The sequence below is a fragment of the Triticum urartu genome, chromosome 2, assembly GCF_003073215.2.
Source record: "Triticum urartu cultivar G1812 chromosome 2, Tu2.1, whole genome shotgun sequence".
Lineage (NCBI taxonomy): Eukaryota > Viridiplantae > Streptophyta > Magnoliopsida > Poales > Poaceae > Triticum > Triticum urartu.
Genome location: NC_053023.1, coordinates 86,883,264 through 86,895,331, shown reverse-complemented (window position 1 = coordinate 86,895,331; position 12,068 = coordinate 86,883,264). Strand labels below are relative to the sequence as shown.

Genomic DNA, 12,068 nt, shown 5'->3' with positions numbered 1-12,068 from the left:
CATGAAAGTACCACTTGTAATTCTGCCAATAGCCGCTGGGAGACCCAAATAACATTCAGCGAACGCTTCCACTAAAATACCAAGAGTTTGCTTCAAGAACTCACGAAGGGACTGCAATACTAAAATAATTGAGCTCTTCTCTCGGTTCACTTCTTGACCAGAACAATCAGTATAGATCAATATCATTGAGTCTCTTTGCACTTGCAGTTTTAGCACTGAGTAAGATCAAACTATCTTTAGCAAGAAGGGTGTAACACCCTCAGTGTCATGCTACAGTAATCTCTGTTAATGGTGCCATGTCATCATGTTACTGTTGCTAATCTTCACTTGATCCAAATCACAATTCAAATTCAAATCCAATCTAAAGTCAAAAATTCATATTTGTCAGACGTGAAAACTAAAATGTTCATCATGTGCCAAATATTCCATAACCAATTATGGTTGCGACCCAACAATTTTTGTAAGGTGTTTAAATGCCCTAAACTAATTAAAAGGGTTCTAGAACAACATAGTTAAATGCCTTCCATTTATGAAAAATTCAAAAAAACTCGAAAGCCTCCCAAACTTTTTGTGGCTGTGCTAGTTAATGCATGGTTTTTATGTGGCCAAGTCCCTTTTTTTTTCAAAATACATTTGCTAGCTAAAATAAAATGCAAAATAGAAAAGACAAAGGGAAAATAGAAAAGGCCCATTGCCCCCCTCCCCCTGGGCCTTAGCCTACCCAGCCGGCCCAACGTCCCAGCCAGCCCACTTCCCCCTCGCGGTCGTCTTCTCCCTGTTCAACCGACCGCTCGGTCGCGGTCGCCACCCGACCAGCTCGTCGGCGTCGTTGGCGAGGGGATACGATCCCCCGACGCCTCGGGTTCCCCTCGTCCCCTCCCACTTTCCCTTGCGCTCCCCCTCATCCTCTCTCTCCCTTTTGCTACACTCCCCTCCTCCAGATCCAGCCGCACCTGTCACCGTCATCGCCATGGTTGCCCTCGCCGGCGTGGCTACGCTCCTCCCCGGCGCCTGACGACATGTCCCTCTGCCCCGCCGTGGTCTGCTTCGTCGCCTGGACCCACAAGACCAAGACGGAGAGCCTCACATCGTGGGGATCGAGCTCTCTTTCCTCCTTCGGACGTCGCTGTTCGTCCCCGACTTCGGCGCCATCGATCCTCCCCAAGCCCACCTTTGCACCACTACGGGATCCCGGTGAGCCGCTCGTCCAATCCCTCTGTCCCTTCTCGTCGTATGGACGCCGTAGGTCGCCCCCACCATCACGCCCGAGCTCCCGAGGAGCTCACGGTCGCCACGCGCCGTTGACGCGTTCCCCTGCCCCTCCTCTCCTTGTGCCGCGCCCGCGCGCCTCGCTGCATCGCCGTCTCCACCCACTGCTGCAGCTGGAGCTACTACTGCCGCCATTGCCTGCACCCGCCGCGACCGCAACCTCCCATGCCGCACACCTGCCGCCAGCGCTCACCGCAATCGCTGCCGCTCGCGTGCCTGCACAGCCTCGCCGTCCGCCGCTGCCCCGCCTGCCGCTCGCGCCGTTACTCATCGCCGCCTCGCACTGCAGCCCGTTCTGGTCGACCCGCCTCCCCGCAGATGCCCCTGCATGTGCCTCGCTCGCCGCCGCATCGCTCGCTGCCGATGCCCTGCTACAACCCCCTCCCCACTGCGCTCGCCGCCCCGACCACCATCCGCGACTACGGCGCTCCCCCGCCTCTCCTGGCCACCACCGCCGCCGCACAGCTCCGGCCGGTCGCCCCCCACTTCCCCGACCTCCCGTGCGGCCTACTGACCCTGGCCGCCGGCGCCTCGTCGGGTCACGGCCTCGCCCCCACGCCCAGGCGGGAGGCGCTGCGCCGGGTCCGCCCCGACGGGCTCCCGCGCCCATTAACCCGCTCCGCTGGGATGGCCTTATAACACTGCCAGCGGGCCCCACGCGCCCTGGCTTTAAAACAGGATTTTTTTTGAAATAAAATAATTAATTAGTTGGGTGATTAATTAACTTAATTAATCTTGCTTAATTAGCCTAATGAACTAGATTAGTCTAATTAAACCTACTCAATTAGTTGAGTCTATGACAGATGGGCCCCACTGCCCTGTTTGACCAGTCAACGGTCTGTGTTGACCACTGACGTCATGGTGATGTCATGCTGGTGCAATAACTAAGTTTTAGTTTTATTAATAATTTCAGAAATTGTTTAAATATTTAAAAAATCATAGAAAAATATCCGTAACTCGGATGAAAATGTTTTCTACATGAAAGTTGCTCAGAAAAATCCCACGAATCTGAATGCGCGGTCCATTCACCTGTCACCTGCCCCTAACTACCTGAACATGCAACTTTTCTCCTCCGTTTCATATGTCCGAAAATGCTAAACCCGGGGAAACATTTCCGGATGTTATCCCCCTTCGCCGGTAACGTGTAGCACCGCGTTAGAACACGTCTAGCTCTGCCTGCTGTCCTGTTATGCTCTTGCTTGCTATGTATTTACTGTTTCTCCCCCTCTTCTCTCCGGTAGACCCCGAGACTGCCGCTGATGCCGCTGTGTTCAAGTACGTCGACGACGACCCCTTCTTCTTGTCTGAGCAACCAGGCAAGCCCCCCGTTTGATCATCGCGATATCGCCCATTCCATTCTCTCATGCTTGCATTAGATTTTGCTACTGTTATTGTTTGCTCCTATTCTGATGCATAGCCTGCTTTTGTATCTGCTGTTGTACCTTACCTGCTTATCCTAAACTTCTTAGTATAGGTTGGTTAGTGATCCATCAGTGACCCCACCTTGTCCTTGTTGCCCCTGCTTCATCATTGAAGACCCGATCAACGGGATCGAAGACCAGGCCCCGGCACCGCACATCACTTTCCCCTTAGTTGCTCGACACTACTGGGTTACTATCGAGTGTCGAGGGTGAGACCTCTACAACACTTCTGATGTTAACCCTGTAGTGTAGCTATTCGGTCGTGGTCATCGAGGGTGATTCCGCCTTAACCACTTTCGATAGGACTCTGTCGTGCAACCCCTCAAGTGTGAACCTCGGGGGTGGTTCCTCTTACGTTCACCTTGATGATTACATCGAGTGGAATACACCGGGGATGATTCCTCGGGTTTTCCCCTTGATGTTTGGACGCACGGTTACTATGGTTACTATGACTTTACACTGAACCATGTTACTAAAGACGGGTCGGCCCTGAGGGGTACCCGTGCGAGCTTAATTGCGAGTGATGTGGAGTCGGGTTGACCTGGAGGGTGCCCGCGAGATTATTACGAGGCGTGGCCGGGCATTCTTAGCCCTTGTCGCAAGTACTCGAGACGGGGCAACGGGGTCACATCTTTCGTGAGTCTCTGCTTGTTACCGCCCGTTCCTAATCCATTACGATTTGGATATTTGATCCGAGGGGCCTCTGGCCTAATAGCACTAACCATCACGTGGGCATTGTATGGGCGTTCTGCGTCGTATGCATCAGCCGAAGCTTAATAGACGTCAGCGACGGAGCGGCGCGTGCCGGGTTGGACTGGTAAGCTCCTGCCTTGTTGAAGGAGGTGATAACCCACAAGTATAGGGGATCACAACAGTTTTCGATAAGTAAGAGTGTCGAACCCAACGAGGAGCTAAAGTTAGAACAAATATTCCCTCAAGTTCTATCGACCACCGATACAACTCTACGCACGCTTGACGTTCGCTTTACCTAGAACAAGTATGAAACTAGAAGTACTTTGTATGTGTTGTTGGATAGGTTTGCAAGATAATAAAGAGTGCGTAAATAAAAACTAGGGGCTGTTTAGATAAAGAAACAATAAAGTAAATATAGCGAGTGTGGAAAAGCGGTGGTAGGAGTTGCGAAATTGTCCCTAAGCAATTGACTACTTTACTAGACCGATAGCAAGTATTACGTGGGAGAGGCCACTGCTAGCATGTCATCCCTGATTTGGAATTCTATGCACTTATGATTGGAACTATTAGCAAGCATCCGCAACTAGTAATGTTCATTAAGGTAAAACCCAAGCATAGCATTAAGATATATTGGCCCCCCTTCAATCCCGTATGCATCAATTTCTATGCTAGGTTGAAGCTTCTGTCACTCTTGCCCTCCAATACATAGTCCTATTAACATACAACTAACCCTATGGTGTGATCCACGCGCGCTCTCATATGATGGGCACCAAAGGACAACAACATAACCACAAGCTCATTAAATCAATCATAGCAATTCATCAACCACCGATAGGACAACGAAAATCTACTCAGACATCATAGGATGGCAACACATCATTGGATAATAATATGAAGCATAAAGCACCATGTTCAAGTAGATGGTACAGCGGGTTGCGGGAGAGTGGACCGCTGTAGATAGAGGGGGGAAGGTGATGGAGATGTTGGTGAAGATGACAGAGGTGTTGGTGTAGATCGCGGTGATGATGATGGCCCCCGGTGGCACTCCGGTGCCACCGGAAGCGAGGGGGAGAGAGCCCCCCCTCCTTCTTCTTCCTTGACCTCCTCCCTAGATGGGAGAAGGGTTTCCCCTCTGGTCCATGGCCTACATGGCACGGGAGGGGCGAGAGCCCATCCGAGATTGGATCTGTCTCTCTCTGTTTCTGCGTTCTCAGATTCTACCCCTTCACCGTTTCTTATATTCCCGGAGATCCGTAACTCTGATTGGGCTGAAACTTTAACACGATCTCTATCCGGATATTAGCTTTCTTGCGGCGAAAGAAGGGCACCAACCGCCTTACGGGGTGGTCACGAGGGTCAGGGGCGCGCTTGACACCCTGGGGCGCACCCCCTACCTCGTGGGCCCCTCGAGCATCGTCTCGCGTGGATTTTTCTTCCCCAAAATCATATATATTCCAAAAAAAATCTCCGTCAGTTTTTATCCCGTTTGGACTCCGTTTGATATGGATATTCTACGAAACAAAAAACATGCAACAAACAGGAACTGGCACTGGGCACTGGATCAATATGTTAATCTCAAAAATAGTATAAAAAGTTGCCAAAAGTATATGAAAGTTGTAGAATATTGGCATGGAACAATCAAAAATTATAGATACGACGGAGACGTATCAGCATCCCCAAGCTTAATTCCTGCTCGTCCTCGAGTAGGTAAATGATAAAAAATAATTTTTGATGTGTAATGCTACCTAGCATAATCTTGATCATATGTCTAATCATGGCATGAATATTAAGACACGAGTGATTCAAAGAAATAATCTATCCTTTAACATAAAAATAATAATACTTCAAGCATACCAACCAAGCAATTATGTCTTATTGAAATAACATAGCCAAAGAAAGCTCATCCCTACAAAATCATATAGTCTAGCTATGCTCCATCTTCACCACACAAAATATTCACATCATGCACAACCCCGATGACAAGCCAAGCAATTGTTTCATACTTTTGACGTTCTCAAACCTTTTCAACTTTCACGCAATACATGAGCATGAGCCATGGACATAGCACTATAGGTGGAATAGAATAATGATGGGGGTTATGTGGAGAAGACAAAAAAGGAGAAAGTCTCACATCAACGAGGCTAATCAATGGGCTATGGAGATGCTCATCGATTGATGTTAATGCAAGGAGTAGGGATTGCCATGCAACGGATGCACTAGAGCTATAAATGTATGAAAGCTCAACAAAAGAAACTAGTGGGTGTGCATCCAACTTGCTTGCTCATGAAGACCTAGGGCACTTGAGGAGGCCCATTGTTGGAATATGCAAGCCAAGTTCTATAATGAAAATTCCCACTAGTATATGAAAGTGATAACTCAAGAGACTCTCTATATGAAGAACATGGTGCTACTTTGAAGCACAAGTGTGGAAAAAAGGAATAGTAGCATTGCGCCCTTTTTTATTTAGCCTTTCTCTTTTTTTGGCCTTTTTTTATTTGGCCTTTCTCTTTTTTTTTGCCTTTCTCTTTTTTGGGGACAATGCTCTATTAATGATGATCATCACACTTCTATTTATTTACAACTCAATGATTACAACTCGATACTAGAACAAAGATATGACTCTATATGAATGCCTCCGGCGGTGTACCGGGATGTGTAATGATCTAGCGCAGCAATGGCATCAAAAAATGGACAAGCCATGAAAACATCATGCTAGCTATCTTACGATCATGCAAAGAAATATGACAATGAATGCTCAAGTCATGTATATGATGATGATGGAAGTTGCATGGCAATATATCTCGGAATGGCTATGGAAATGCCACGATAGCTAGGTATGGTGGCTGTTTTGAGGAAGATATAAGGAGGTTTATGTGTGATAGAGCGTATCGTATCACGGGGTTTGGATGCACCGGCGAAGTTTGCGCCAACTCTCGAGGTGAGAAAGGGCAATGCACGGTATCGAAGAGGCTAGCAATGATGGAAGGGTGAGAGTGCGTATAATCCATGGACTCAACATTAGTCATAAAGAACTCACATACTTATTGCAAAAATCTATTAGTCATCGAAACAAAGTACTACGCGCATGCTCCTAGGGGGATAGATTGGTAGGAAAAGACCATCGCTCGTCCCCGACCGCCACTCATAAGGAAGATAATCAATAAACTCCTCATGCTCCGACTTCGTTACATAACGGTTCACCATACGTGCATGTTACGGGACTTGCAAACCTCAACAAAATTATTTCTCAATTTCACAATTACTCAACTAGCACGACTCTAATATCACCATCTTTATATCGCAAAACTATTGCAAGGAATCAAACATATCATATTCAACGATCTACAAGTTTTATGTAGGATTTTATGACTAACCATGTGAATGACCCGTTCCTGTCATCTCTCTAAATAGATATAAGTGAAGCAAGAGAGTTTAATTCTTTCTACAAAAGATGTGCCCGTGCTCTAACAAATATAAGTGGAGCAAAAGGGCATTCTACAAATGGCGGTTTTCTATGTAAAGAGAAACAGGCAATCCAAACTTCAAATGATATAAGTGAAGCACATGAAGCATTCTATAAAGCCATACTCAAAAGATATAAGTGAAGTGCAATGAGCATTCTATAAATCAACCAAGGACTATCTCATACCAGCATGGTGCATAAAAGGAAAATGAAAACTAAACGCAAAAGACGCTCCAATATTGCACATATCGCATGAACGAAACGAATCCGAAAACATACCGATACTTGTTGAAGAATGAGGGGATGCCTTCGCAGCATCCCCAAGCTTAGACGCTTGAGTCTCCTTGAATACTTACTTGGGGTGCCTCAGGCATCCCCAAGCTTTAGCTCTTGCCTCTCTTCCTTCTTCTCACATCGAGACCTTCTCAATCATCGAACACTTCATCCACACAAAACTTCAACAGAAAACTTGGTAAGATCCGTTAGTATAATAAAGCAAATCACTACTCTAAGTACTGTTGCAAACCAATTCATATTTTGTTTTTGCATTGTGTCTACCGTATTATAACTTTTTCATGGTTTAATCCACTAATATAAATTGATAGTTTCATCAAAACAAGCAAACTATGCATCAAAAACAGAATCTGTCTAAAACAGAACAGTCTGTAACAATCTGAACATTCACCATACTTCTGATACTTGAAAAATTCTGCCACAATTAGGAAAAATAAACAATTTATATAGGAAGACAGTGCAAAAAGAATCAGAACCATTTGACGTTCCAGCTAAAAATGTAAAATCTCACACTACAGCCAAAGTTTCTGTCCTGCACCGTACAAACCATCAAGCAAATGTAAACATCCTAAAGGCAAACCTTGGCACATTATTTTTATTTCTAAACTTTATAAAAGCACACAACAGAAATAAATTACTATCTAAAACTTCCGGGTTGTCTCCCAGGCAGCGCTTTCTTTAAAGCCATTAAGCTAGGCATAACGTGCTCAAGTAGTGAATCGACCCGGATCCCAAGGTATATCAAAGCCAATTTGAATCAACAATGATTTGTAATTTAGTGGTGAGCACAAGTTAACATATATCATGTAATGACGAAGTCTAACTCTCTTCCTATGCATCGGCATGTCATAAAAGAACAATTCATGCACACAAAGTAAAGGCCAATGCATAGTATAAACAATTTCTTGCAATTTTATCGTGTTGGAGACATAGAGAGGTGGAGATATAGTTCCTCTCTCATAATAATTCCAAGTAGGAGCAGCAAGCACATGCATATTATATCTATCAAAATCATCATGTGCAACGGTAAAAGGCAACCCATCAATGTAATCGTTAATAAGTGCAAACTTCTCCGATATAGTGTAGTCGGGAGAATTCAAAAAGATAATAGGACTATCATGTGTGGGTGCAATAGCAACAAATTCATGTTTAACATAAGGAACTATAGCAAGTTCATCTCCATAAGCATAATTCATATTGACATCTTGGCCACAAGCATAGAAAGCATCATCAAAAAGGGATATTTCAAAAGAATCAATGGGAGCATAACAATCATCCTCCGGTAAGCACGAAGGGAAATTAAACAATGTATGACTTGAAGAGTTACTCTCATTAGAAGGTGGGCACGGGTAGCTAATCCGCTCTTCCTCCTTTTGTTCTTCGCTCTCCTCCTCATCTTTTTCATCCAATGAGCTCACAGTTTCATCAATTTCTTCTTCCATAGACTCCTGCAAAATATTAGTCTCTTCTTATACAGCAGAGTAGTTCTCAATATATAGTTTAACATAAGCATTAGAAGCATAATTATCATAGCAATATTTAAATATGGCAAAATTTTCAGATTTGTAAAGAGTAGCATCATACTTTTCAATCAAAGAAGCAATTTCAAAAGAACCCTTAAAAGTAATAAATTCTTCAATTTGTTGAACATCATAGTAATTATAAACACCCTTAGCATATGAAGATAAGATTCCATTATCAATAAACTCACATTGGTAGGGAAGGTGTTTCTTAGGGTTTTCAGAGCAACAAGTAAAATCATAAATTTCACATAAATTCCAAGCATAGCATTGCAAACGATGAATTTGATCCAGTAAAATTTTCCCTTTTTCAGATATTCGGTGTTGCGCATAACAAGCATGCTCATCTAAGGATTTGCCCTCAACTAAGCTAGTTGGGGTTTCAGCACGAGCACAAAGAGATCGAAGATGATCCAAGTAATAAGCTTCAGCAGTGTGATAGATTTTGAGTGGTTCTTCAACCATTGGTTCAGTAGGTACAACTAATTTTTTTGGTATTTTGCGTTTCCTACCCATGACTAAAGATAGAAAACAACTAAGAGAAGTAAATAAAAATTACTTAGTGATAAAGCAAACAAGCACACACGAGAATATTCACCCCACGCTATTGCTCCCCGGCAACGGCGCCAGAAAAAGGTCTTGATAACCCCAAGTATAGGGGATCGCAACGGTTTTCGATAAGTAAGAGTGTCGAACCCAACGAGGAGCTAAAGGTAGAACAAACATTCCCTCAAGTTCTATCAACCACCGATACAACTCTACGCATGCTTGACGTTCGCTTTACCTAGAACAAGTATGAAACTAGAAGTACTTTGTAGGTGTTGTTGGATAGGTTTGCAAGATAATAAAGAGTACGTAAATAAAAACTAGGGGCTGTTTAGATAAAGAAACAATAAAGTAAATATAGCGATTGTGGAAAAGCGGTGGTAGGAGTTGCGAAATTGTCCGTAAGCAATTGACTACTTTACTAGACCGATAGCAAGTATTACGTGGGAGAGGCCACTGCTAGCATGTCATCCCTGACTTGCAATTCTATGCACTTATGATTGGAACTATTAGCAAGCATCCGCAACTACTAATGTTCTTTAAGGTAAAACCCAACCATAGCATTAAGATATATTGGTCCCCCTTCAATCCCGTATGCATCAATTTCTATGCTAGGTTGAAGCTTCTGTCACTCTTGCCCTCCAATACATAGTCCTATCAACATACAACTAACCCTATGGTGTGATCCACGCGCGCTCTCATATTATGGGCACCAAAGGACAGCAACATAACCACAAGAAAATTAAATCAATCATAGCAATTCATTACCCACCGATAGGACAACGAAAATCTACTTAGACATCATAGGATGGCAACACATCATTGGATAATAATATGAAGCATAAAGCACCATGTTCAAGTAGAGGGTACAGCGGGTTGCGGGAGAGTGGACCGCTGTAGATAGATGGGGGAAGGTGATGGAGATGTTGGTGAAGATGGCGGAGGTGTTGGTGTAGATCGCGGTGATGATGATGGCCCCCGGTGGCACTCCGGTGCCACCGGAAGCGAGGGGGAGAGAGCCCCCCTCCTTCTTCTTCTTCCTTGACCTCCTCCCTAGATGGGAGAAGGGTTTCCCCTCGGGTCCATGGCCTCCATGGCACGGGAGGGGCAAGAGCCCCTCCGAGATTGGATCTGTCTCTCTGTCTCTCTCTGTTTCTGCATTCTGAGATTCTACCCCTTCACCGTTTCTTATATTCCCGGAGATCCGTAACTACGATTGGTCTGAAATTTTAACACGATCTCTATCCGGATATTATCTTTCTTGCGGCGAAAGAAGGGCATCAACCGCCTTACGGGGTGGCCACGAGGGTCAGGGGCGCTCCTGACACCATGGGGCGCGCCCCCCTACCTCGTGGGCCCCTCGAGCATCGTCTCGCGTGGATTCTTCTTCCCAAAAATCATATATATTCCAAAAAAAATCTCCGTCAGTTTTTATCCCGTTTGGACTCCATTTGATATGGATATTCTGCAAAACAAAAAACATGCAACAAACATGAACTGGCACTGGGCACTGTATCAATATGTTAGTCCCAAAAATAGTATAAAAAGTTGCCAAAAGTATATGAAAGTTGTAGAATATTAGCATGGAACAATCAAAAATTATAGATACAACAGAGATGTATCAGGAGGTAGCTAGGTCTGCTCACCGGCCGCCCCCGCAACGTGCAGGAGTTCTTGGGGAGATGGCCCATGACCCCTGGGGCATAGGTTTAGTCCGGCGTGCTGACCTCTCTATTAAGCCTAGGTCGGGTTGCGGCGTATTGTTTGGCCGAGGCCGGGCATGACCCATGAAAGTGTGTCCGGCCGGAGTTAATCGAGCGTGGTGGGTAAGTTGGTGCACCCCTGCAGGGAAGAAAACATCTATCGATAGCATGTCCTATGGTAACGGACACTTGGAGTTGTATACCGATCGATACAACTAGAACTGGATACTTGAGATGAGACATGGATATGAGAATTGGATTATGATTGGAACTGGATAGTATGGCTCTGGGATTGCTTTCTCGCAGGGAGTCTAGAAAGGATCTCTGGCCGAGGTTGATAACACTTCTACTACTTTGCTTTATGCTACTCTACTCCCTCCTGTTGCTGCAAGTTGGTGGTTTCCAGAAGATGCTAGTCTTCGATAGGACTAGGCCTTCTCTCTATTCTGGCATTTCTGCATCCCAGTTCACATATACAACCTTCCTTTGATAATGTTGCATATGTAGTGTAGATCCTTGCTTGCGAGTACTTTGGATGAGTACTCACGGTTGCTTTTCTCCCCCCTTTCCCCCTTTCTTCTTTTCGGTTGATGCAACCAGATGTCGGAGCCCAGGAACCAGATGCCACCGTTGATGCCTACTACTACTACGTGAAGACCGCCGACGACCAGGAGTAGTTAGGAGGCTCCCAGGCAGGAGGCCTTGCCTTTTTGATCGATGTTGCTTTTGTGCTAGCCTTCTTAAGGAAAACTTGTTTAACTCATGTCTGTACCCAGATAATGTTGCTTCCGCTGACTCTTGTGTATTCGAGCTTATGTATTCGAGCCCTCGAGGCCCCTGGCTTGTAATATAAAGCTTTTATTATTTTAATTTGTGTCTAGAGTTTTGTTATGATATCTTCTCGTGAGTCCTTGATCTTGATCGTACATATTTACGTGTATGATTAGTGTACGACTGAATCGAGGGCGTCACAAAGGAGATGACTAACCCAAGGTGCATGAATAATACCTGGATGCCTCTATCAATTTGTGCACCACGGTAATTATTTAGCAAAGAAGTGAGGCCCTGGGCACACAAGAGGAACAAACATGGTGACATCGATCGGATCCCCTTGTTGGAGACCTCTGATGGAGTAAAGTACAATAGAAGATCACCATTA

At 45.1% G+C, this 12,068-nt stretch overlaps 1 protein-coding gene across 1 annotated transcript; it reads left to right on the top strand.

The window, feature by feature from the left end:
• Window positions 1-794: 794 nt before the first annotated feature.
• Window positions 795-11,685, top strand: LOC125541140. The gene is made up of 3 exons (XM_048704613.1): window positions 795-1,194; window positions 2,511-2,585; window positions 11,510-11,685. The coding sequence occupies exons 1-3, from the start codon at window positions 1,020-1,022 to the stop codon at window positions 11,584-11,586; spliced, it is 327 nt and encodes a 108-aa protein (XP_048560570.1). The 5' UTR covers window positions 795-1,019; the 3' UTR covers window positions 11,587-11,685.
• Window positions 11,686-12,068: the final 383 nt, after the last annotated feature.

What these genes read in the sequence shown, in the direction of transcription:
- LOC125541140 (XM_048704613.1), top strand. Translation starts at nt 1,020, where the DNA reads ATGTCCCTCTGCCCCGCCGTGGTCTGCTTCGTCGCCTGGACCCACAAG. An exon ending in TGCACCACTACGGGATCCCG is followed by an intron (nt 1,195 to 2,510) that starts GTGAGCCGCTCG and finishes TCTCTCCGGTAG; the next exon opens with ACCCCGAGACTGCCGCTGAT. An exon ending in CTTCTTGTCTGAGCAACCAG is followed by an intron (nt 2,586 to 11,509) that starts GCAAGCCCCCCG and finishes TGATGCAACCAG; the next exon opens with ATGTCGGAGCCCAGGAACCA.